General features: G+C 38.5%; 1 protein-coding gene across 1 annotated transcript in view; it reads left to right on the top strand.

The window, feature by feature from the left end:
* Positions 1 to 25472, top strand: part of SYCP2L (synaptonemal complex protein 2 like) — a 54012-nt gene that overhangs the window by 3623 nt on the left and 24917 nt on the right. The window contains exons 4-21 of the mRNA XM_075124736.1: positions 341 to 445; positions 7751 to 7775; positions 8656 to 8741; positions 8889 to 8977; positions 9289 to 9323; positions 10124 to 10266; positions 11555 to 11607; positions 12904 to 12949; positions 13827 to 13919; positions 13996 to 14056; positions 15058 to 15206; positions 16543 to 16603; positions 19093 to 19199; positions 19588 to 19663; positions 19776 to 19854; positions 21383 to 21440; positions 22246 to 22304; positions 24835 to 24886. Coding sequence (XP_074980837.1) covers positions 341 to 445; positions 7751 to 7775; positions 8656 to 8741; positions 8889 to 8977; positions 9289 to 9323; positions 10124 to 10266; positions 11555 to 11607; positions 12904 to 12949; positions 13827 to 13919; positions 13996 to 14056; positions 15058 to 15206; positions 16543 to 16603; positions 19093 to 19199; positions 19588 to 19663; positions 19776 to 19854; positions 21383 to 21440; positions 22246 to 22304; positions 24835 to 24886 — 1377 coding nt within the window. The remainder of the gene's footprint in view (positions 1 to 340; positions 446 to 7750; positions 7776 to 8655; positions 8742 to 8888; positions 8978 to 9288; positions 9324 to 10123; positions 10267 to 11554; positions 11608 to 12903; positions 12950 to 13826; positions 13920 to 13995; positions 14057 to 15057; positions 15207 to 16542; positions 16604 to 19092; positions 19200 to 19587; positions 19664 to 19775; positions 19855 to 21382; positions 21441 to 22245; positions 22305 to 24834; positions 24887 to 25472) is intronic.

The raw sequence follows: 25472 nt of genomic DNA, 5'->3' as shown, positions 1-25472 counted from the left end.
CACTTACGAGTCACCTTTAATGTAATGTTTCAGAGTAGCAGCCATGTTAGTCTGTATTCCCAAAAAGAAAAGGAGGACCTGTGGCACCTTGGAGACTAACACATTTATTTGAGCATAAGCTTTCGTGAGCTACAGCTCACTTCATCCGATGAAGACCTTAGTCTCTAAGGTGCCACAAGTACTCCTTTTCTTTAATGTAATGTGGCACTGCTAAGCTCAGTGATCAAGCAATCTTGTGTGTTCATGTAATATATCAAGCCACTGATGCACCTGAGGTGAAAATCCATACAGCTGAATTGTTGTTAGCAATCTCTGCTTTATTAATTATTTTAATTTTTACATGGTATCTTGGTTTGAAAGAGCAAGAGAATTTTTGATCCTCATAGAGCCAGCAAAGAATAAATCTCTGCTGAGACTTGTGGAAGATTTCTTTGACTCTGCATTGGTAAGTACACACACTCAAAAATCAGTTTGCTTTCTTCTTTGGAGAAACCCCTGCCTCCCCCACTTACTAGTGATCTTCTACTGCAACAATTTAAGTTACTCAGGCTCCTAAATCTATTAAATGTTTCAATAGTGAGCACAGCAATGCCTAAATACCTTTTAAAAATCTGGGTCTTAGTTGTATCAGTGTAACTCCATAATACAGATACCATGTAATGTGATATGGTTTTGAGACCAGGGTACACTGCACCTGTGCAAATCGTGTTGCACTAATGTAAATGGAACTATGGGTTTGCACTGGTGCAGCTGGGGGTAGATGGTAAAAAGAAGTAAGAGCTACAGTAAGCTTGTTTGAAATGGATCCTAGGGCAACCTACTAGAAAGGCAGTTTATTTTTTCAGAACACCACCATTGTAGAAAAGAAACACCAGAATTTGCCTTTTTTCTTTTCTTCTTTTTTTTAACAAAATGAACACCATTTTTATTTAAATAACTCAACAAACTTAAGGAAAAAACCTAAGGAAACTTTTGGCACCCTTTTGTTGTTTCTTGAGAAATACATCTGAGATAAAGGACTGTTGTAGCTCAGAAAACAAGCAGAAAAGCACATAAACACAGAACTTGCATAGTGGTGTTATGCCTTTTCCTTGAATGCTCCCCTCATGAATGTGTTCCAAATTTTGAGATGTTCCTAATGTGTAATAGCAATTTGAAAGGTTATAACGGAGTATGAGTATTTCTTACAATCCTAGGTAGTCAAGGAGGCATCTCTTAAAAAGCTCCTCCTTTAAAAAAAGAGACATTAGAATGGAGTGGCTATTACTAATTTGGATTTTAATACATGCTAGTGCTCACTTTTATGAGCAGATAGGTTTCCCATCAGGGCACAAAACTATCTAATACTTATAGAGTAAGTTAAATGTTCTGTCTGTTGATCCCTTTAACCATACCTGATGGCTGGGAATTTTCCATCAATGTTTTTTTGATGAAAACGTAGATCCTGCAAAATAATAAAAAAAAAAAAAATCCACTAGAAATTTTTGTTGACACTCTTGTACCCCTCCTCTCCCAGAAATGAAAAGAAAATATTTCATGTCAGGCTGATCCAAACTGAAACATTTCAGTTAGTCAAACAGAGTTGAAATGTTGACCCAAGCCAAAATGAGACATGTAATCTGTCTCTCTGAGCTGCTGCAATGCCTCATGAGAATTGTAGTGAAGGTGACTGATACCCCAGTCTCCCTCTCTGGTTTGCCTGGCCAGACTACATCTCCAATGGTGCACCATGGTCTCTGCTTTTCTTTAACTGTCGTAACATAGAATGGGAGTCCTGTGATCACAGTGAATAACAGAAGATATAGTCTGGCCGTTCAGGGGCAGACAACTTAATCTTGAATCAGGCCTAAACAAAAATTTTCAGCATTGTTGAATAAACACTTTTCTGAACATTCCACAAACAAACAAATTGATTTTTCATCCCCAATTCAGGACAAAAAGAAATGTTGAAATATCAGAATTTTCTGTGGTTTAGAAATTTCAATCTTTAATCCACTCTAATTTCTCTCATTTTCATTGCAAATGTGATTAAAATTAATAAGTTTGGGGTGTTAAGGCTTTGACTATCAGAAAAGAAGCATTTTTTTTCTATTGAGAATTGGAAAATGGTTTGTATAAGCTATCTTGCAATATGTGTATATAGAAAATGCCATCCCCTATTTTGCTGTACATGAGCTGAGCTGTAGAGTGAAGTCTACATATCAAAACCTGTTTTGACCACAGTAATGCACAATTAGAAATTGCAGGTAATCATAATTGAAGTCTTCCTATAATTAAGACATTATAAAAGATACTTTGGTGGAGCTAAATTGTCTTGTTCAGGCCACTAATAAACCCAGAAGTGGAATTGTATCCATAATTTATGCATGGTTGGGGGTGCAGGGGGGCAATTCATATATTTTAAAATTAAAAATACATAATTGCATTATGTTCTAGTTTTTTGTCTTCCTATCCTTATTTTTTAGGTCAGTTCCTTTTGTGTTCCTTCATTTGTCTCCATTCATAAATTCCAAGGTCTTGTCTGACCTCCTTTATAATACAGGCCTTAGAACTTCCCCAAAATATTTCCCAGAGCAGATCTTTTAAAGTAAACACTCAATCTTGACCTCAAAAATTATGAGTGGTGGACAAGCCACTGTGACCCTTCCTGAATTGTTCCAATGGTTAATTACTCTGTGTTAAAAATGTACGCCTTATTTCCAGAATGAATTTATCTAGCTTCAACTTCCAGCTACTGGATTATATTACACCTTTCTCTGCTAGAGTCCAGAGCCAATTATTCCATATTTGTTCCCCATGTAAATACTTATAGTTGGTAATCGAATCACCCCTTAATCCTCTCTTTGTTAAACTAAATAGTTGAGCTCCTTGAGTCTAATCCCTATGAATGTCTACACTGAAAAAAAATACCCATGGTTGGCCCATATCAGTGGACTTGGGCTTATTCAGTGGGGCTATAAAATTGCAGTGTAGTTGTTCAGGAGTGTGCTGGAGCCCAGGTGCCCAAAGTGGAATGTCTACACTGCAATTTTATAGTCCTGCAGTCTGAGCTCCATGAGCCCAAGTCCACTGACACAGGCCAACTATGGGTATTTTGTTGCAGTATAGACTTATCCTATAAAGCATGTTTTCTAATCTTTCAATCGTTCTCGTGGCTCTTCTCTGAATCCTTTCCAATTTATCAGCATTCTTCTTCAATTGTGGACAACAGACCTGAATGCAGTATTCCGCTGTGGTCCTGCCAATGCTAAATGCAGAGGTATAATAAACTCTGTACTACTCCTCAAGATTCCCTTGTTTATGCATCCCAGGATTTCATTAGCTCTTTTCAAAAAAAGAAAAGGAGTACTTGTGGCACCTTAGAGACTAACCAATTTATTTGAGCATAAGCTTTCGTGAGCTACAGCTCACCTCATCGGATGCATACTGTGGAAACTGCAGAAGACATTATATACACAGAGACCATGAAACAATACCTCCTCCTGCCCCACTCTCCTGCTGGTAATAGCTTATCTAAAGTGATCACTCTCCTTACAATGTGTATGATAATCAAGTTGGGCCATTTCCAGCACAAATCCAGGTTTTCTCACCCTCCGCCCCCCCCCCCCCCAAACTCACTCTCCTGCTGGTAATAGCTCATCCAAACTCTCCACTTTCCTTACAATGTGTATGATAATCAAGGTGGGCCATTTCCAGCATAAATCCAAGTTTAACCAGAACGTCTGGGGTGGAGGGGGGGGGGTAGGAAAAAACAAGGGGAAATAGGGTACCTTGCATAATGACTTAGCCACTCCCTGTCTCTATTTAAGCCTATATTAATAGTATCCAATTTGCAAATTAATTCCAATTCAGCAGTTTCTCGCTGGAGTCTGGATTTGAAGTTTTTTTGTTGTAAGATAGCGACCTTCATGTCTGTAATTGCGTGACCAGAGAGATTGAAGTGTTCTCCGACTGGTTTATGAATGTTATAATTCTTGACATCTGATTTGTGTCCATTTATTCTTTTACGTAGAGACTGTCCAGTTTGACCAATGTACATGGCAGAGGGGCATTGCTGGCACATGATGGCATATATCACATTGGTGGATGTGCAGGTGAACGAGCCTCTGATAGTGTGGCTGATGTTATTAGGCCCTGTGATGGTGTCCCCTGAATAGATATGTGGACACAGTTGGCATCGGGCTTTGTTGCAAGGATAGGTTCCTGGGTTAGTGGTTCTGTTGTGTGGTATGTGGTTGTTGGTGAGTATTTGCTTCAGGTTGGGGGGCTGTCTGTAGGCAAGGACTGGCCTGTCTCCCAAGATTTGTGAGAGTGTTGGGTCATCCATTAGGATAGGTTGTAGATCCTTAATAATGTGTTGGAGGGGTTTTAGTTGGGGGCTGAAGGTGACGGCTAGTGACGTTCTGTTATTTTCGTTGTTAGGCCTGTCCTGTAGTAGGTAACTTCTGGGAACTCTTCTGGCTCTATCAATCTGTTTCTTCACTTCCGCAGGTGGGTATTGTAGTTGTAAGAATGCTTGATAGACATCTTGTAGGTGTTTGTCTCTGTCTGAGGGGTTGGAGCAAATGCAGTTGTATCGCAGAGCTTGGCTGTAGACAATGGATCGTGTGGTGTGGTCAGGGTGAAAGCTGGAGGCATGTAGGTAGGAATAGCGGTCAGTAGGTTTCTGGTATAGGGTGGTGTTTATGTGACCATTGTTTATTAGCACTGTAGTGTCCAGGAAGTGGATCTCTTGTGTGGACTGGACCAGGCTGAGGTTGGTGGTGGGATGGAAATTGTTGAAATCATGGTGGAATTCCTCAAGGGCTTCTTTTCCATGGGTCCAGATGATGAAGATGTCATCAATATAGCGCAAGTAGAGTAGGAGCGTTAGGGGACGAGAGCTGAGGAAGCGTTGTTCTAAATCAGCTATAAAAATGTTGGCATACTGTGGGGCCATGCGGGTACCCATAGCAGTGCCACTGATCTGAAGGTATACATTGTCCCCAAATATAAAATAGTTATGGGTAAGGACAAAGTCACAAAGTTCAGCCACCAGGTTAGCTGTGACATTATCGGGGATAGTGTTCTTGACGGCTTGTAGTCCATCTTTGTGTGGAATGTTGATGTAAAGGGCTCCTACATCCATAGTGGCCAGGATGGTGTTATCAGGAAGATCACCGATGGATTGTAGTTTCCTCAGGAAGTCAGTGGTGTCTCGAAGGTAGCTGGGAGTGCTGGTAGCGTAGGGCCTCAGGAGGGAGTCTACATAGCCAGACACTCCTGCTGTCAGGGTGTCAATGCCTGAGATGATGGGGCGCCCAGGATTTCCAGGTTTATGGATCTTAGGTAGTAGATAGAATATCCCAGGTCGGGGTTCCAGGGGTGTGTCTGTGCGGATTTGATCTTGTGCTTTTTCAAGAAGTTTCTTGAGCAAATGCTGTAGTTGCTTTTGGTAACTCTCAGTGGGATCATAGGGTAATGGCTTGTAGAAACTCATGTTGGAGAGCTGCCGAGCAGCCTCTTTTTCATATTCTGACCTATTCATGATGACAACAGCACCTCCTTTGTCAGCCTTTTTGATTATGATGTCAGAGTTGTTTCTGAGGCTGTGGATGGCATTGTGTTCTGCACGGCTGAGGTTATGGGGCAAGTGATGCTGCTTTTCCACAATTTCAGCCTGTGCACGTCGGCGGAAGCATTCTATGTAGAAGTCCAGTCTGCTGTTTCGACCTTCAGGAGGAGTCCACCTAGAATCCTTCTTTTTGTAATGTTGGTAGGGAGGCCTCTGTGGATTAGTATGTTGTTCAGAGGTATTTTGGAAATATTCCTTGAGTCGGAGACGTCAAAAATAGGATTCTAGGTCACCACAGAACTGTATCATGTTCATGGGGGTGGAGGGGCAGAAGGAGAGGCCCCGAGATAGGACAGCTTCTTCTGCTGGGCTGAGAGTATAGTTGGATAGGTTAACAAAAACCTGGATTTGTGCTGGAAATGGCCCAACTTGATTATCATACACGTTGTAAGGAGAGTGATCACTTTAGATAAGCTGTTACCAGCAGGAGAGTGGGGTGGGAGGAGGTATTGTTTCATGGTCTCTGTGTATATAATGTCTTCTGCAGTTTCCACAGTATGCATCCGATGAGGTGAGCTGTAGCTCACGAAAGCTCATGCTCAAATAAATTGGTTAGTCTCTAAGGTGCCACAAGTACTCCTTTTCTTTTTGACTAACACGGCTGTTACTCTGAAACCTGTCATTAGCTCTTTTGGCCACAGTGTCACCTGAGAGCTCACCACGACCCACTGTGGGATCACACTTGTTAAATGATAATTCCCTGTCTGCAGTTACATTTTGAGACCTATCATTTAGGCAGTTTTAAATCCATTTAATGTGTGCCATGTTAATTTTATATCATTCTAATTTTTAATCAAAATGTCATGCAGTTCCAAGTCCAATGCCTTACAGAAGTCTAAATCTATTACATCAGTACTATTACTGTTCTCAACCAAGTATGTAATCTTATTTAAAAAAAGATATGCAGCTAGTTTGACAGGATCTATTCTCCATAAACCCACGTTAATTGGCATTCATTGCATTACCCTTTTTATATTCTTTATTAATTGAGTCCCATATCAGCCATTCCATTATCTTGCTCAGGATCAATGTCAGGCTGACAGGCCTATAATTACTCAAGTCATCCCATTTACCCTTTTAAAAAAAATTGACACAACGTTAGCTTCTTTCATTCTTCTGGAACTTCCCCAGTGCTCCAAGAATTATGGAAAATCAACACTGATGATGAAGTGAGCTCCTCAGCCAGCTCTTTAAAAATTCTTGGATGCAAGTTATCTGGAGTGGATGATTTAAAGAAGTCTAACTTTAATAGCTTCTGCTTAACATCCTCCAGAGCTACTAGTGGAATGGACAGAGTGTTATCATCATATGATTATATCATCTGTTTCCCCCCAAATACAGAACAAAATATTTAATACTGACACCTTTTCTACATTATTATTGATAGTTCTACCATTTCCATCTAGTAATGAGCTGATATCATTGTCAGGATTCTGTTTGTTTCTAATATATTTTTAAAAACTCCGTATTATCACTAATTCTGCTGGCCAAGAATTTATCCGTGTCTCCCTTGGCTTCCCTTATAGATTTTCTATAATTCCCAAATTCTGATTTATATTAATTACTATCACTTTCCCCTTTCTTCCATTTGTTATATATAATTGTTTTATTTTTTAATAGCAGCCTTCATGTCCACTTTAAACCAGGTCAGTTTGACTTTCTAAAACTACTTAAATTTCCCCCAAAACTTCAGATACGCTTCAGATATCAATGTCTTGTTATGACATTTAGCACTATACCATACAAGTTTCAATGGTGTATATATACAAATAGATGGCAAAAATAACACTTTTTCCCACTATGGTTTGGGTTTTCAAAGGAACCAGGTCTAAGGGAATTAGGCACCCAAATCCCTTTGAAGTTCATGAGGATTCTCTTAAGTGCTTCTGCAAATCTCAATATATAAGGGTTTTAGTGAACAATTTTAATTAACATAACTGCACTTCTGGAGGGTTTATCTGGATGTAAAATTGAAATTATACTCTACTAGGGTGCTTAAGTGTCTCAGAAATGCCAGTGAGGGGTGAATGGGATGGTGGTGGCTGCATAAACACACAGCAGTTCACTTTACTAGAACTGTTAATTATTACTGTATCCAGTATGTAATCTAGATTCACCTCTTTTTCCCCCCATTAGGTCATTTGCAAATGCAACAGTGAAGGTCAGTGATTTCCCAAATACTTTTATTCTGCACATGTCTCAGTAACCTTTTCTTTATATCATTTTTTTAAAAAAAGGGGGAAAATAGACCTTGTATGAGTAAGAGTTCATCCAAAGCCACATGTATAACTAGTTACAGTAAAATTTCCTGTAACATGCAAATAAGAGTATTAAACCTTTTTAGTAACTATTGCGATATACTGAGAACATGTAGCCTTGCTAGCGCTACAACTAAAATGAAATATTTTGTTTCAAATTGTTTGTAGTAAGTATTTTGCTTGTTCCAAGGTAAATGGTACCATTGAAATGGGTTTAGTATAGTCAAAACCCTGATGATCTCTTCCCCTTCTCTGCCCAAGAATATTTTTTAAAAAGACCATTTGCCACTGAAAATGGCTGTGTAGTTTTATAATCTGTCTGTGTCTAGAAACTAGAATTCTGGGTTAATAAGAATTGCAAAAGGGAATTACATATATAAGGGCATCCCCATGGAATAAGAGATAAGTTGCTTACTCCTCCTATAGCCTGCTATTTTTAAAGCAGAGGAGAAACCACATTATTCAGAACATGCTTGTTTAATAGCCTGGTCTACACACTTTTTGGATCAATTTAACTATTTTGGTTAGAGATGTGATTTTTCTACTGAAATAGTTAAATTGGTACAACCCCTCTAGCAGGGGTGCAGTTTTAGCTATATAAAGGAGACTTCTATCTGAATAGCTTATTCACCTTACCATGTAGAAGCCCCCTTATACTAGTATAACTGCATCCAGGCTAGGCGGTCGTACTATTTCAACTATACTGGTATAGCTAAAATAGTGCAATTCTGTGTGTGTAGACAAGCCTTACGCCAGATGTAATACTTTGACTGTTCTCCTAAGGAAAGAAACAGTTGCTGGATTCATTCTTACCTGACCTTGGACAGCTAGTGACTGAAACAAATGTTGGCTGTGCGCTTCGGCAGGAGGTGAGACTCGAGTGAGAATACAAACATATGTAAAATGTTAACAATAAAAATATGTTTTAATGACTTATTTCTCCTCTTCTCCATACTGTCTCTTTCTACCATCTTCCCTCCCTCCCCACCTCTCCCAAAAAAATCCCTGCAAAAAAGGCTTTGAGGACTCTGAACTCTATGCTTGACAGTGTACCACGGGAAGAGAGAAGAAAATTTCCTACATCTGAAGAAATGTGTTCGCTTACGTAAGTATCTCTACAGCAACTGTAACATTTGTTGCAGCAAGAAAAGCATTTAGTTATGGTGTGTAACTTGCTTTTCAACAATATGAGGCGGTAATCTATAGATAGATCCTAATTGGTGAAAAGATGATGGATTGTACAAGCGTGGATAAAAGTTGCAAGCTTCTCATTTTATTTTAATCATGAGCATTTAGTGAGTGATTGCACTTTTGTTCAAATTTATAGAAAAAATATGTATTTTTTTTTTACTGTCCATATGCTTTGAATGGATTAAAATGGAAGGAAAAAGCATTAATGGATTATGTTTGTTTCAGGAAAGATCTTGCAAAAACAATTCTGGAGGTTGGTGGTAAGAAATACTTAGTCATTATTTTCATGAATTGAAACTCTTTCCCCCTAAAATCCCTAATGAATTGTTACTTTGTTATTCTACTTTGTCTTCATATTGTATTTTTAACTTTTTGAACATAATTTTTATTTTCCTCAACAATCAAGATGAAATATATTTTCAGACAAGTTCATTCTTGCACCAGAAAGCTACTAATACTGATTTTAAAAACACTCAAGTAATTAAATGGTAGGAAAGGTTATGCTGTGATACACATAGAAAATGTATAGTAAGTCAAAACTGAATATGTGGGAGATCAGCATCTGGTGTTAGCATTTTGTTCTGTTAGCCTGCTAAGTGGTTAAGAAGTGCATCTACCTATTTACCATTTTAAAAATAAAACTTATGAGTTTCATCTGTTTTGTCCAATAGCTTTGACCAAGTAAATAATGTAAATGTAGCCTTTCTCTTAATAATAGCATTTTGAGGTATCTGTGTTTGGCAGGTGAAATAACAGCCATAAGGAGTTTATGGAGGTGGTGAAGTCCTCTTCCTTTTCACTTCAGGGCATGTCTCCAGACACTCATGCACAGAGAGTTAACGGTGCTCAATAATTGGTTGAATAAAATAAAGGAACTATATGAGACCTCAAAGTAGCTTGTGATATTTTGCAGGACAGTTTTGGCTTTTGTTATCACTGAATCAAAGCACCAGCTTCTTAGGATTAAAATTTAATGCAGTAGGCTGATATTCATTAAGCCATTGTATTAACCTTCTGTGTTTTTGAGGGATGCTTCTATTCTTTTATTTATCACATGTAGATTATGACCTTCAGGTTGCTCTTTCGGAAGCACTGTGTAGGCTGATAACAAAAAAATGGAGGGATGACCTTGTTCACAACTGGTTTGAAGATGATTATCTTGCTGAAGCTTTCAAAGAGATAAAGGATAGAGAATTTGAGACGGTAAGGGTTTTTATTTTGAAAACAAAAACTGACTGTTCTATATAGGGGTCAGTTTCATCTGGGTTTAGTATATAAAGTTCCTGATCATGTTGAAGAGATGTTTTAATGTCCTTGTAAGAAATTGGTTCAATTATATTGTCATTGTATTAACGTAAGGTATCCTTCAGTAAGCCAAAGAAGTAATTTTATATTGTTAGCATTAAAAAAAAGTACATAATCATATTAATATAGAACTAATCACCTGGAATAGAGGCTACAAGAACAAGTGTGTTAGAGTTGTGCCTTGCCTTCTCCTTCTTACACCAGATCGTCTACAGTTAAATCCATAGTTTAGGACCAGATTCTCACAACCCTACTTCTTAAGTAGTCCTATTGCGAGTAAGATGTGACTCACTGTAAATAAGGACAGCTGACTCAAGCCGTTTGCATCATGTCATTTGCTATTAAATACGCCTTGTCAAGCCTACATCCAAACATTCCATCTTATGTCAAGCCCTTTTTTAAAACTTGTGCTCAAGACTTCTCCACAGGCATTCTGTCATTCCAGAGTGGCCTAACTTATTCATCAAAGCTTTATATCAGAGCTAAAATGCCCTTTCCCACCAGTAGAAAGTGGATGTAGTATAGACAGTTACAGCAGAAAGAGGACAGATTATGCTAAGATGTGAGCATGTGGGAACATTCTACCCAGGCATGTAATGTGCCCTCAATTCAGTGAGATCAATGAATGCCAAAAACATAACAGTAACATTTCTGTAAAGAAAATTGCTTAAATAGAACATGAATTTAAATAACCATGGGGAATTACATTTTAAATGACAAGCCATTTAGTGTTGTCTAACAGTTCAACAAAACTGAGCAGAAGCTTAATGTGATATGCTACATATAATTTGGGTAGAGAGCTTTTTCCTATTATGGGCCCAATCCAACTCCCATTGATTTCAGTGGGAACTAAACTAAGCCCCCAGTGAACATACATTAGTTGGATGTTACAATATGTGACCTGTGACGTTACAATATGTTCTCTTCCTTTGAATTGTTCCCCTTCTCGCAAGTGTTCCTGTACTGATTTGTGTGGTTCCTATGTGGGCTTTAACTAAACTGGGTTTGAATCAACTGATCGCTCCAACAATACTAACAGCTTGGGTTTGGATCATCTGACAGCTCCAGTGATCCAGTTAGTGGTCTTAGTCACCACACTATTATTTGCCCAACAAAATATTGCTTACAAGTGTAAATAGTAACTAATATTTTTTTTTTTTGTAACAAGCTGTCCTTTGTTTTAAAGGACTGCAGAAAATTTCTCAATCAACTAAATGACAGACTTGGGGATAAAAAAAGGTAAGTTCTCTACAGTGAACACAGAATGTAATATATGGCCTGCTGGGCAGACCCAGTGATTGCATTTTTGGTTCCATATGTATAGGTTGCCAAACCTTTGGTTATGTGGTGTGTAAATTGCAACATGGGTATAAATGAGTGGCTAATAAATCCCTTTTACAAATCCTGGTATCTGCACTTATTTTGGTGGAAGAGAAAGCTTTCACATCTAAAAACCTGAATTCATTTATTGTGTGTTTAACTTCCTTTCTGAGCGTTGGTAATGAGGTTATGCTAGTCACATCACTTAATGCCCTCCTGAATTTTCTGTAGTATCTGGCTGATGAATCTTGCCCATATGCTCAGGGTTTAGCTGATCGCAATATTTGGGGTCAGGAAGGAATTTTCCTCCAGGGCAGATTGGAAGAAGCCCTGGAGGTTTTTCACCTTCCTCTGTAGCATGGGGAACGGGTCACTTGCTGGAGGATTCTCTGCTCCTTGAAGTCTTTAAACCACAATTTGTGGACTTCAATAGCACAGACATAGATGAGAGGTATTTTGCAGGAGTGGTGGGTGAAATTCTGTGGCCTGCATTGTGCAGGAGGTCAGACTAGGTCAGAAGGGACCATTATGATCATCTAAATAACTATGAAAGGTGCTAAGAAATGGCAGTGATGAGGGAGGTAGAAGAGCCTGAATAAGATAGAATAAAAGTCTGTTGCATAGATTTAGAAAAGCTACCAATGAGTGAGAATCTGTTTGGTTCAGTTGGTCTCCTGTTAGTGCATAGTGGCTCCTATAAATTTATCTAGCCTTTTTCTCAGTCCAATGTTACACAACCAATGTGCTGAACTACTGATACTTCCCTTGGAAGATTATTTGTTTACACAATTATTTGTTTGCACTGGGATAACTTATTCTTTTCTTTCATCTGTACTCATCAGTTAGTATTCTTTCCTTACTGCTGTTTAGAAAATGTGTGACCTGTGGGCCACCATTTCATTTATAAAGTACACATTTTAAAACTAACTCTGTAGAGCCCATCAGTGGGTCACCTGACGCTTGAAATAAAGTATTAGAGTTGATCTTCTCTACTGACAGAATGAAGACACAATATCTGTATAGTATCTGCCTGAAAGGATATTGCAGATGCTTAAAGGAAAACAAACTTATGTGACTTCTAGAAAATTTAATCTTTTGATCAACAAGTCTAGAGAGACTTAACCTCTCATTCAGGTTTTTGGTTTTTCATTTAAATTCCCATTCTGACTTGTGTTCAGGAACAATTTATTATGTTCAAGTATGCTTCTTTTGCAGAGTTTATTCATTTCCCTGTATATCTGCTTTTGCTGACATGGAGGAGGTAAGTGTTTTTATGTCCTCTGATGCATTCCTTATACTGTTAGTACACGGTTTTAAAATGGACAAAATAACCTCATGTGATTAAAAGATATTTAGTTCTGCTGCATCCTACAACCGTGTGAAGGGCATGCTCCTGTACATTTGCTTTGCCAAACTGCTGTTTTACTTCTCTTTCCATTTTATTGGCAAGTTACCTACCATTTGTGTCAGCCAAACAATAAAGACACTGAATAGACTGGCTCTCTCTTAAAGACCATGAGATGGATCACCTGTTCCTGTAGAAAACACTAGGAAGGGAACAGGGAGGAAAACAGAGATTTCCCTTGTACAGTTCCTCCCAAAATGGGTGTCAAAGGGCAAGGTTTGCCTCCCTACTCCCACAGAACAGATCACAGGCTAGCAGCTCACTCTACAGATCCACATGAGGATCCTTATATCATGGCTCAGTTTCACAGTTCTTTAATTTTGTAAGTGAATGTTAAGTACTTGGCACTGTGCTCCTTAGGTTATCAAATTAACCTAAGTAACAGAAGTATTAGTCTCAAGAGGCTACCATCAGCTCTGCTTAATAAGTGCTGACAAATACATAGGACTTCCTAGAAGCTTGAACAAAACAATTGCACAGTATTTACTTCAATCAAGAGTAAACATTATTTTTCCTTGGCTAATGTACAGTAATTTTCTGGTTCTGCTAGTGTTGTAAGTCAGTTACAGGCTAGTAGTTCATCTCTTCATACCATTTAGAAACAAATGTAAGTGTTCATAATAAAGATAATTCAAGTCTAGTTAAGCTAGTTAACACAGTTGAGAACAACAGTACTGTGTTTTTTGTATGGGCTCTTCTGGAAATAATGGCAATGGCTGTTCTATTTCTTAAGGTGAAGAAGCCATCAGATGAGAAACTGGAGGAGTTTTGGATTGACTTCAATGTTGGAAGTCAGTGTGTGTCTTTCTACATAGACAGCACTGAGGTAAACATATCTTCTGATTACTTTTTGATTAGGCTAAAATACTTGAAGAGAATTCACTCCCAAATCCTTTTTTTAGGGTGCTCTTTGGGATTCAGTGAGACTGCCAACAGAAACGGTCAGTAGTTACAGTCTGAGAGGTAAGGTCACCCAAAGGATGTTATCTTTACAATCAAAAGTAGCCAAAAGAAACTGCAGGTTTATATTAATACCTTACACTGAATTTCCAAGAAGCATCCAATAGGATCACAGTTGCCAAGTGTAGTCAGCTTCGAACATGTGAAAATTTGCAACATAATTTGAGGTTGACAGTCTAAGTCATAAAACTTTCATGGTGTTTTGGGGTTTATATTATGCAATATATTTAAATAAGAATTGAAATAAAGTTCAATCCGCTCCTGTAGTAACAAATAGCATATTTTTGAAATAACTTTAAGTATTCTGCATATACACAAATGTCTGCTGTTATGAATACCTATCATGAAAATGTATTATCTTCCCCATGGACCCAAAGTAATGCTAACTGAAGTCAATGGAAAGAGACTCACTGGGAGGGAGAATGGGCCCTGAAAGGCTTTTTTCTAAGGCTAACCTAGCAAAGGGTACTTTTTAGGGATGTATGAGATTCTGTCTAACATGGCTAAAATAGAGATCAAATATGTGCCAGGACTGTGAAGCAATAAATACTAATTTAGGCCTCCCCCCACTCCCATAAATGTAATCGGCGGTTCCCTCCCATCAGGGGCAAACATAGACCCTTAGGGGTAAAGACTCCTAGCTGTAATGGTGAAGTAGAAAGCCACAACCTAGCTGCTACAGTTTAGCTACGCAGGCAGCAAGACTGCAGAGACGGCTCATAGGGGGACTCTGTAACCTTCTGCATGGTATAGAATTTAGCTCCATGGGGGCTTTGTCATCTGAATGCACTGGTTGGTTTATGGAGAGGCCCAGGACGTGGTTATAGTCTTATTTGTACCCTGTAAAGAGAGGAGGATAAAACTCTGTGCATACTCAAAAAATTTTTGTACTTTTCAAAAGAGTGACTCCCTTGGTGTGGGAAATGGCATGCAAATTATTTCAGTGATATACTGCCACTTTCTGTGTAATTCTAAACCAGATTCTAATTTCCTTTTTAAAATAGAAGATAAGGGAGAAAAGATGGTTAAAATTTACCTGAAGAACCCTACTATGATCAATGGCAAAGAAGTAACAAAAATCAAAATTCACTTCAATGCCAAATTTGATATTTTGAATACACTCAATGAAGTTCTGGGAGAAGACAAAATGATGGCAAGTATTAGTTTTTGGCTTTATTGTATAACCATTTACAGTCATAAGACTTTTTAACATCCTGGTTCACTTTTCAAATGTATTGGTTAAAAGTTTAACTAGTCCTGAAAGATCTCAGCTGTTAGATTTAACCAGAGAAGGAGAAAAATGTTTGTTTCCTGTTTTGATGCTATGAAAAATCTTTCAAGCCTTCTTAGTATACCATGCAGTCTTTTTCTTGTCTCCCCTACTGAGGCCAGATCTAAACTAAAAAGTTCTGCTGGCATAGATATGTTGGTCAAGAGTATGGGGAAAACCCAAACATCCTAGCCAACATAGCTATGCCAGCAAAACCCTCAGTGTAGAGACTGCTAAATTGGCAGACAAACTCCTGTTGGCATACGCTATGCCTATGCTAGGGAGCTTTGCTGGAATAGCTATACCTGTCTAGTTACACCAGCAAAGCCTCTGTAGTATAGACTAGTTCTTAGTCTTCTACAGTAGAAATTCAGGTTGTGTTTACCTAGTCTTCCACCAGAATATTGGACATGAACTCTAGTTAATGCTGCAGTGCAATACTGATGTCTGCTTTCTTATGGGTTTCTGTAATTAAATGTTCCTTCTCCTTCTAATAGTCAGTGACTGTCCATATGTAAGTTAGATGCTGTGGCACTTTGACCAAAAGAGAAGATGTTCCTTGCTCCTTTCAAAAGTTTTTTTCTAATGCCCAAAAGAATGGCTGTGTTTAGAAGGTGAGGCCTTGAGCTACTACTAGCTGCCTAATAATGGGTTTGTTTACCTGCATAGTTGATTCAATACAAGTATTTAAGTTTATCCTATTATTGCACTTTGAAGTACATCATTCCATTTAGATAAATGGGTAACCTAAAAATACAAATGTGTTTTCTTGTCAGCTCATAATGTAAAATGGACCATGACATGCACATTGGGAAAAGAGAAGCTTGTGGGTCCTGCAAAATTCAAATGTTCAGATGAAAGTAAAAAACTATGATCATACTCTGTAAACTAATGAAACACTATGGGCAAGGAAGAAAGAGAGACTGACTTTGTTTGTTTGGTCTTTTAAGTACTTGGGAGAAACTCTCATTATGGGACCCATGGAAGTGCCTAAATACTGAGGGAATAAAGATGTGTCGTAAATGATTTCAAAGAATTGTCTACAGTAATACACTGAGAGCAAATACATTATATGTCATTAGCATTATTCAATGCTTTGTTACCTAAACATATTTCTGTACAGGAAATTGGGTTTCTTGGATAAAGAATTCTGGTTTGGTTGGTTGGTTGGTTTATCTGTAAAAAACAAACAGTAATTTAGATTAGTTTACCCCAACAGATCAAGACTGATAGAGAGGATCTCATCAGCACTGAGGAACAAACAAAGCAAAATGGAACATGTGAGTTTTTAAAAAACATAGATTTCCTGTAGCGGATGGAATTCTAAGAATTATGAATGACACCTGAAAACTGCATATTCTCCAGAAAGCATTAGCAGCTGTAGAGATTTTCATTTAAAGTAACTTTCTAGATATTTTCCATAGTGATTAGATCTTTAACAGTGGGAACTGAGGTACTGTTGCTGAAGTCATACAGCTGTGTTGAAGATGTCTCAAGACAAATAACATTTAATGAAGAGGGTGAAAATTGCAAACAGGATTTAGCAGCTGAAGTAGAATTTATGCCTTAAAAATATCTCTGGAAAATGGAAGACTCAGATTTGAAGTCTAGGCATTAGTCTCTAAAAAGTAAGTTTTCTATGAAATGAGAAGACTGAGTAAAACTCCCAAAAGTTCACTTAGGTGACTTTGGAGGGTAAGTCCCAAAGCACCTCAAAAAGTTTTACCAAGTCATCTTCCATAAGAACACCAGCAAGTGCTTTTTGGGTTTCCTTTTGTTTCCAGAGTTGCAATGTTTTCTTGCAGTTCTTATGATTATGTTTTTTTTTCCTGCCTTGGAGACTTTTAATGATGCTGTGTCCAATTTATTTTCAAATTAAATCCTATTTCCAAACTTTGAAATTGAAAAATAAAGCATTCCTAATAAAATCTTAAAACTGTAGACCTTTTCATAACTCATGTTGAATATTGAACCCATGGGATGGTTACTTGTTTTGGCAAGTAAATCTGCCTCTTTTTGGTTTTGTTTGTTTGTTTGTGTATTATAATATGGCCAAATTCAGAAATAATGCAAGTAGTTATACATTGGTAAATTGGGGCTTTTCTCTTCTAGAAAACTAGGTCATGTTAAAAGACTACCTTGAAGTCATACTAACAAACATATTAATCACATTTTTGCAGTCAATATTGACAGGGACAAACTACGTTTAACACTGTCGCACCTGGACTTGGGTAAAACCCCTAGTTTCTGTCGGGTACGCCACGACTAGTTGATAAGTTGTTACACATGACTTGTCCTTGTTCACACTAACTGCAAAGACTCCAACATGACCCAATTTTCTTAGAAAGACTAGACCTGGGCCCTGTCTTTATATGCTGCTGGGGCAGAATATTATCACTGCAGGAAGGTGTAAGACAAAGAAGGCACCACAGTTTTGTCTTTATCCTCTGGGCTTTTTCTCCTACAGTATCCTCTAATTACCACCATTCATGTGACTTCTGGATTTAATTGACAAAGCTTGCAGTAAATCTCTTAGGCAGCACTCTCCCTTTGGTGTACAGCATAAAGGCAACTCCCCACTTTCCTATTAGCTATGGCAATCCATTGATGCCACAATTAGAGCATCAGAAATGCCTAAGACAGCTACTCAACTACGTTTTCTAGTTCCAATTATCTGAGACAGTAACTAGCACTTGTTTAGTAGCTTTTTCCCTGCCAACCTTACTGCCCCTAAATCAAGCTATTACTGAAGTTCCCCAAATTCAGTGGAGGCTCAGCTGTGTAAAGTGGACAGCAAGTAGATCAGAAGCTGCTGCTGTTCATTCTTTGTCCATCTGAAATACGCACAAAGGCGAACCTCCCCAAAATAGATACCCCTTAAAAGTATTTGATCACCCAGATGCTCCATGGAATGTATTTGTGGGGTTAATGGTAACTGCAGAATGTAGTTTTTTTTTATATTTGCAGAATAATAGTGCGGAGAGGACCTAGTCATGATTTGTGGAGAAGGGTTTGGTCACATTACATGTTCATACAATGCACAGCAAATTATAGTCCCTACTCCAAAGAGTTTATAGCCCAATTAGGGACAAAGGTGTAGAACACAACAGAGAGGTAGCAGGGGGAACACAATATGAACCTAGTTGCTTCTATTGGCTACATGTTCAATGTGGAGGATTTGTATGATTTTGTTCAATATGATCTAGAAGGCTGTAGTGCTCTTCACATTTTGCTGGAAATATAGAAGGGGAAAAATCTATGTATTAAGAGATTCTTTCTCAAATTACTAAAAAGAAAAGGAGTACTTGTGGCACCTTAGAGACTAACCAATTTATTTGAGCATAAGCTTTCGTGAGCTACAGCTCACTTCATCGGATACATACTGTGGAAAGTGTAGAAGATCTTTTATACACACAAAGCATGAAAAAATACCTCCCCCCACCCCACTCTCCTGCTGGCAATAGCTTATCTAAAGTGATCACTCTCCTTACAATGTGTATGATAATCTAGTTGGGCCATTTCCAGCACAAATCCAGGTTTTCTCACTCTTCCCCGCTCCCCCCCACAAACAGCAGGAGAGTGGGTTTGTGTGTGTGTTGGGGTACACTTTCCACAGTATGCATCCGATGAAGTGAGCTGTAGCTCACGAAAGCTTATGCTCAAATAAATTGGTTAGTCTCTAAGGTGCCACAAGTACTCCTTTTCTTTTTGCGAAGACAGACTAACACGGCTGTTACTCTGAAACCTTTCTCAAATTACTGTTTCACAGTAATAACTGGTGAATCCAGCTACTTACAGTGGAAGAAAGATTCTACAAACACTGAAAAAACAGATTCTTTATCTGACATCCTGACATCTCAATATAGTGATCAATCAGTAAGTATGAGTGATTGGAATCCTATGTAGAAATATAATAGTTTCTCCCTTCTTTTCATAGACATGGTGGATGGCACTTTCAAATGTGCTTCAGTGACTTAGACCATTTAGAAAAATTTCCCCAGTCTTTCAAAGTCTCACAGCTATCGGGGAAAGGTAAAAATGTGTTTTCCCAAACTTTCAAAAAAAGATGCTAGACTTTACTGCCCAGGAATGTTTCAGTTCATAAGTGTAGCCATAATTCAGTCCCACAGACTAGCACTTCCCCACCAAATGGAACAATACATTTGAATATTCAAGAATGTTTCCTGGCCATACTTCTCTGGGAGTAGGAACATAAATGTTAGTGTCGTGCATATCATGTTGTTAATTTCATATCTCAAACCAGCATAAAACTAGTTCTGGTGTCACTACGAGCATGGGAAGCCAACAGACTGAAACCGAAGATGCTAAGCTAAGCCAAGGTCAGGCATGATTTCTTGTAGTTTATAAATATCATTCATGTATAACACTTAAGAAAGGGTTTGCTTTTGTAGACCTGCACAAATACGGTTTTATCTCTATTAAAATTTTCAGAGTGTGAAGCTGCAGTTTCCCAAACACTTTCAGCAAAAAAGTCTAAAACTCCATCACCTAAACTGAATGATAAAACCAGGTAAGCACTTTGGAGCTGCAAGATCTTGTCCAAAAAATTAAAATTTCCTTGGGGGGCTTTTGTATGTTTCTGTTTAACAAGCCATCCAGAACTTAGTTGTTACTAAGTCAAAACTGGTATTTACTACTGTAAACCTAGCCCTAAGGCATGGCTGCAGCCTTCTCCTTTTCTCTTCATAGTTATGAGTCCTGGATTTACCTATAAGGGTGCCTGGTGTCTCCACTCAAGGAAACCCCTCCTAGCTCAGAGAACACAGAGGGCTTATCCCTTGTGAAAATATTTCACACATGATCTCATACATAGGAGTATCAGTCAGAACACACAAATAAAACAGCTGTCACAATTCCCAGAGTAATAAAACAGTAACTGGGGCTTTATTAGGTATGGGGCACTCAGAATAAGGGACCAGTGGCAAAGAGGATTAAGATAAGCACAAACCATAATACATAACTCTACCTCTCCCAACATTTACAGCCAGAAGAAACAATGCTGTGCTCCCTGCCAGAACATGCCTAGGCAAATACTGAATTTAGGCTCAATCTGTGATGAGCGGTGCAATGAGGATTCAGTGGCCATCTTAAAACAAAATAAACAAGGGTATTCTTACAAAGCATCCACACCAAGGATGGTAAGATCATCCTTGTGGCTCTCTGGTCTGGATTCCACTGCTGTTAGGTTGGTTCTTGGTAGCCAGACCATGATTTTCTTCAGCCTTCTAAGTTTCTGGTCTCTGCTGAGATGCTGTTCAATGTCCCAGGAATCCCAAAGGGTTTCTCTTAGTAAGGAGTGTGGAGAATAGAGGGGTCCTCCCTGGCTGTGATGTCTTTTTCCCTGCTACACACCAAACACAGCCAAAAACCAAACCCTTTGTCTCTGAGTTCTGGCTTCTGGTTGGTTGTGGTAATGTTGCTAGCCAGGTCTCTCTACCTTGGATCTTAGGCAATCTGGGCGACGGAATCCTGAGCCTCTGTAACCATTGCTGCTGTAATCCAGGAGTGAGTCCCCCAGAGGGTCTGGAAGGGGTTACACTACATTAATAGGAAAAAGGGTTGGAGTGGGGAGAAGCTGCCTAGTGATTATAAAACTTTTCTTCTATAATCAAAACTTCTGAGTGCTATTCCTGCTCTTCGTGGCTTGCTGTGACCTTAACTGCTGTCTTTTAATTTAACCAATCTGAAAAATTGGTCAAATACTTTGTATTATAGGGTTCACTTTTCTAATGTGCTCTGGGTTGTTTGGTTGTAAAGTAGCTATACAAAGAGTTTTATCTCTACCATGTAGTAGTCATGGCTCCAACCTTAGTGCCTAGTTATCTCCTCTTCCTTAACAGTAGTACAGAATTATACTTTCCTTATTACTAGTTTCAGCGTTGTTGGAACTGAACAGTTCTTTCCCCTCTTCCCCTGACCTTTATTGCATTGGAGTTAACTGGGCTATTGACTTACATTACCTTCATATTGTTTTAATTGGCTTTAAATTGATGGTAGTTTAGAACTGTTTTCTTACCCTTTCCTTCCATTGTTTATAGTGAACCACCCATAGAAGAACATCCAGATATACAGGTTGTAGAAGAATATTCCCTAGAGGTAGGCATGTCTGTCTTTGGGGCACAGTTTACATGCAAAATTTTTATTCAAATGCTTTTTTCCTTTTCTGCACAGTAGAACAATTAAATTAGAACACTGCAAATATTGATTACGTACTGAGACAGAACAGTCTTCTGTGTTTGTACAGTATTTGCCACAATGGTAACCACGCCCGTGACTGGGGCTCCTAAGTGTTCCCACAAGGCAAATAAACTATTGCCTCATGGTCTGCTCTTCCACCCTTGTAATGTGGGGGAGAAAAAATAATAAACAACCTAGAAACCTTAGCCAGAATCTTCAAACAAAAATGCCTAAAATAAGGTACCTCAGCAGAAATAGCCTGATGTCTTTTCAGAAGGATTTGAACACCTGGACACCTAAATAAAAGTGATATTTGATTTGAGGTCCATTTTCAGCACCTATGAAAATTCAACCTACTGTAACTGGTGCCTGGCCTCAGGTGCCCAGGTACCATGAAAGAAACTTTTACTTTTTGTCTTTTCTGGGCAGGCAAGGCCAAAACTTTCATGACTGTACCTATCCTGTGAATGAGTTAAAGATTTTAAGTATTCAGTCTTCTCTGTCCCCCTTCTGGTTGTTCCCTTACTGGTCCACCCCTTCCCTAACTTCTGGGTATAAAGTATTACAGAACATGGTATTATGGTGGATTATGATATTAATTAGTTTTGGAGTGATTCTATGAACTAATATGGATGGGTGTGTCTATTTTCAGTTGCAACATATTGAGTAAATAGCTTTACTCTGTGTGCCATAGTTTTAAATCCTGTAACCTCCTTTCTTTTAGGCTGATGAATGGGAGAAGAAAAATAGAAGAACAAGCTTGAGCAAACAAATAGAAGCAAAGTACAGTATATGAGTCTTGAACGTGTACTAAACCTTGGTGCACTGTAGCTTAAATTTTCTAGCATTCGTGTTCAGTGTTAAAAACTGATTGATTTAAATAAAAAATGCTTCTCGGCTGCTCTCGGCTAAAATCAAGTGTAAACTGACTGACTAGAGCAGCCATGCCCTCTAGTGATATTTTCCAGTATAGCAATTAATCAGTCTGGTTGAGGTTACCAGTGCTTCAGAGGAGGATCCATTCCTACACTGCCAATAACATACAAGAGCTAACTGATATACCACAGAGGAAATTTCTTCTTGACTCCCACTGATTATATTTATGCCCTGAAAGAGGAAGACTGGTGGCCTCTGTAAATTTACTTTAGTATGGCTGCCAGTGACTTAATTTGCAAATGTCTAATCTGCTCTGAAATTAAGTTATCTGACATCATATAGTAACGAGTTCCATCGATAATTTTTTTGCATGTAGTATATAGTGGTTTTTTTTATATTTTAAACTTGAAAACACTAGACTGATGGTATAATTAGGTTTTGGAGGGGTCTGTCTAGCTTTTGAGTGGTCCCTTCAGGGACCCAGGAAGCAGAGGATAGCCAGAGTGCCATGCTTTAACACCATGCTCCTGAACTGCTCCCCGTGCCACGGCAACAACACAACACCACTCTGTGAGCCACCGGATTAAAATCCGGTTGTTTTGGATTCTAAAGGCATACATGGACTACTTCATGGTCTGCTGTAGCAAAGGATGCTGACTGCCATTTTCTAGACTAGTTAGTTAAAAGTGAAACTTGGAGAAATTCTTCTAAAAGGCTGAGAGGTAATGGGTTTCAGAGTAGCAGCCATGTTAGTACGTATCCGCAAAAAGAACAGGAGGACTTGTAGCACCTTAGAGACTAACAAATTTATTTGAGCATAAGCTTTTGTGAGCTACAGTTAAGCTACCTTCATCATAATGGGGTTTAGCTGACTGGCTCCATTTAGTGGGTTTAGACAATCACACATGAAGACAATAGAAAATGAAAGCATTTAGTTGCTTCTTTCAAATACATCTATTTTCTCTAAAATCTGAATATAATCTTTTTAGTGTCTACATCTCTGAGAGCCATACCACTATAAACTCGGGCATTATTGGCTTGAGTCTGCAGGCAGAAAAACAGCAAGGAAGAAACCATTGCTAAAGCTTATCCATCCATATGACTGGGTGTTGTTTCAAACACAATTTATACCATTTAAACTATGGAAACAATTCACTGCTGCTTGTAGGGACAGCAACTTCCCTCACAAAGTTCTCCACAGTATCTGGGTGTTCTTTTTGTGTCCTTAGGTGATGTGTCTATGCTTCATATGTATAACGCTTTAAGTTTTGAATATCTACTATTGTCAGATTCTTATTTGTTCTAGTAACACTGAGAATTGTTGTTGTCCTTAAAATTAGGATGATATTGAGGTTTACATTGCAGATAGCTAAAAATGTGGCAGTTTCAATCCCCAAGTGTTCAAAAATCAGATGTCAAACAAAAAAAGAACTTAGCTGAACTTTTGAATTGGTTGTGGATGGAAACTGAATAATTGACATAGAAAATCTTTGGTTTAAAACATAGAAATCTTAGTGAATATTTGAATTTGTCACAACAGGTGCCTCCTGTTGAGAAAGGGGTTGACTTCACAGACATTAGGAATGGAGAAGATGAAATACTAGGCTGTCTAGCCCTCCATCACTCTGCCACTGTAGGATTGCTCCACTCTAGTGTTCTATCCAATGTAGTTCTAAAAGCAAAGCAGCTTCCATCTTTCCTGTTGGGAATCCGCAGCATGGGAGAAAGGACCTAGTTCTGTGTGTGCACCACTCTTCCACTGTTAAACAGAAGAGTAGAATACACAGCCATTTTGACAGCTAATTTTTACAGTGGTGCTGAATCTCAGAAACACTGATGATTTTACACACTCTTACTAATGTTGGGGAAATATGAGGCCTATTTCAAGATGCGATATAGAGATGTGACTAGAGAGCAACCATTAAGAGGTGACGTTTTCAGAAGTGGCTAGGAAAAAGGTCCCTTTGAAAGCCTCTTGGGTTCTTTTCAAAATCCCATCAGCATACACTAGTGATATTTTTTTCTTGCCTTTCTCTACTATTATTGATGGCTTTCGGGGAGCAGAGAGATACCTAATTTACATATTGTAACATGCTAGGTTGGCTTAAAGGACCTATAAAAGATGCAAAATTGTCTTGAACTTACTTTCTAAGGAAACAAGGCATGAGAACCAAACACAAGAAAAGTGTAGTGATAAGGAGGAAGGGATAAGAAACCAAGACTTAAAACAGGAATAAGTGCTTGCTTAGACTGTTGTTAATGCATCTTGGTAAGTTTTAGATACATGAACTCTGTGTATAATATTAATGATAAATATTGTAAATGGCTGCAGTTTTTTTCAGCACTCTCTATTTTTAGTGAAGTTATGCAAGTTGAGTGTTCTTTCATAATTGTATGCCAGAAACATTTCACATATTAAGTACATTTTGCTTTGCAGGATGAATTCCTATGACTTTGAAAATTCATCTGACTCTCTGAATTATGAGAAGGTAAAGTTTTGGGAAAATATTGGCATAGAAACTAAAACCATCACATTTGCTTTATATTCAACAACCAGTTGACGGTAATAAGTTTCAACAGTCTGCGTCTCTTAACTGCAGATGAAGTGAAAAGTTTTTCTGAGAAGGTTGAAATTGATCCTATAAGCTAGGAACAAACGATGATAGATATGGATGAAAACGAGATGTGAGACTCATGTCTCATTTCATAGGATTGGACGCAAAAGCTTGTGCTTCTATCTGAAGGAGTAGTCCTAATGTGTTGCAGGTTGTAGTGGATGTAATATGGTGCAGCCATTTGAGTCCATACCATCAAGTTTGTTTTCCTTACCAACGGACAGTAACTTGATTCAAATGAGGTTGAGAATATCTTGCTGTGTTTAAATAGTCAATTTTTTCCCCTTGCCTGAATAGAGAGGATGAACTAAAGTCAGTGGTTCTCAGCTGCTTTCATATCATGACTCCATGTTACAACAGAAGGTTTTGGGATCCCGGTCTTGCCATAGAGAAATAGAAGGTGGTCATATCTCACAGGCTGAGAAACCCCAAATAAGTCAATAATTGAGAAGACATTCTT

This window comes from Caretta caretta, chromosome 2 (genome assembly GCF_965140235.1).
Source record: "Caretta caretta isolate rCarCar2 chromosome 2, rCarCar1.hap1, whole genome shotgun sequence".
In the NCBI taxonomy this organism is placed as follows: domain Eukaryota; kingdom Metazoa; phylum Chordata; order Testudines; family Cheloniidae; genus Caretta; species Caretta caretta.
Note: the sequence above shows the minus strand (reverse complement) of the source record. Positions and strands in the feature narration are given on the sequence as shown.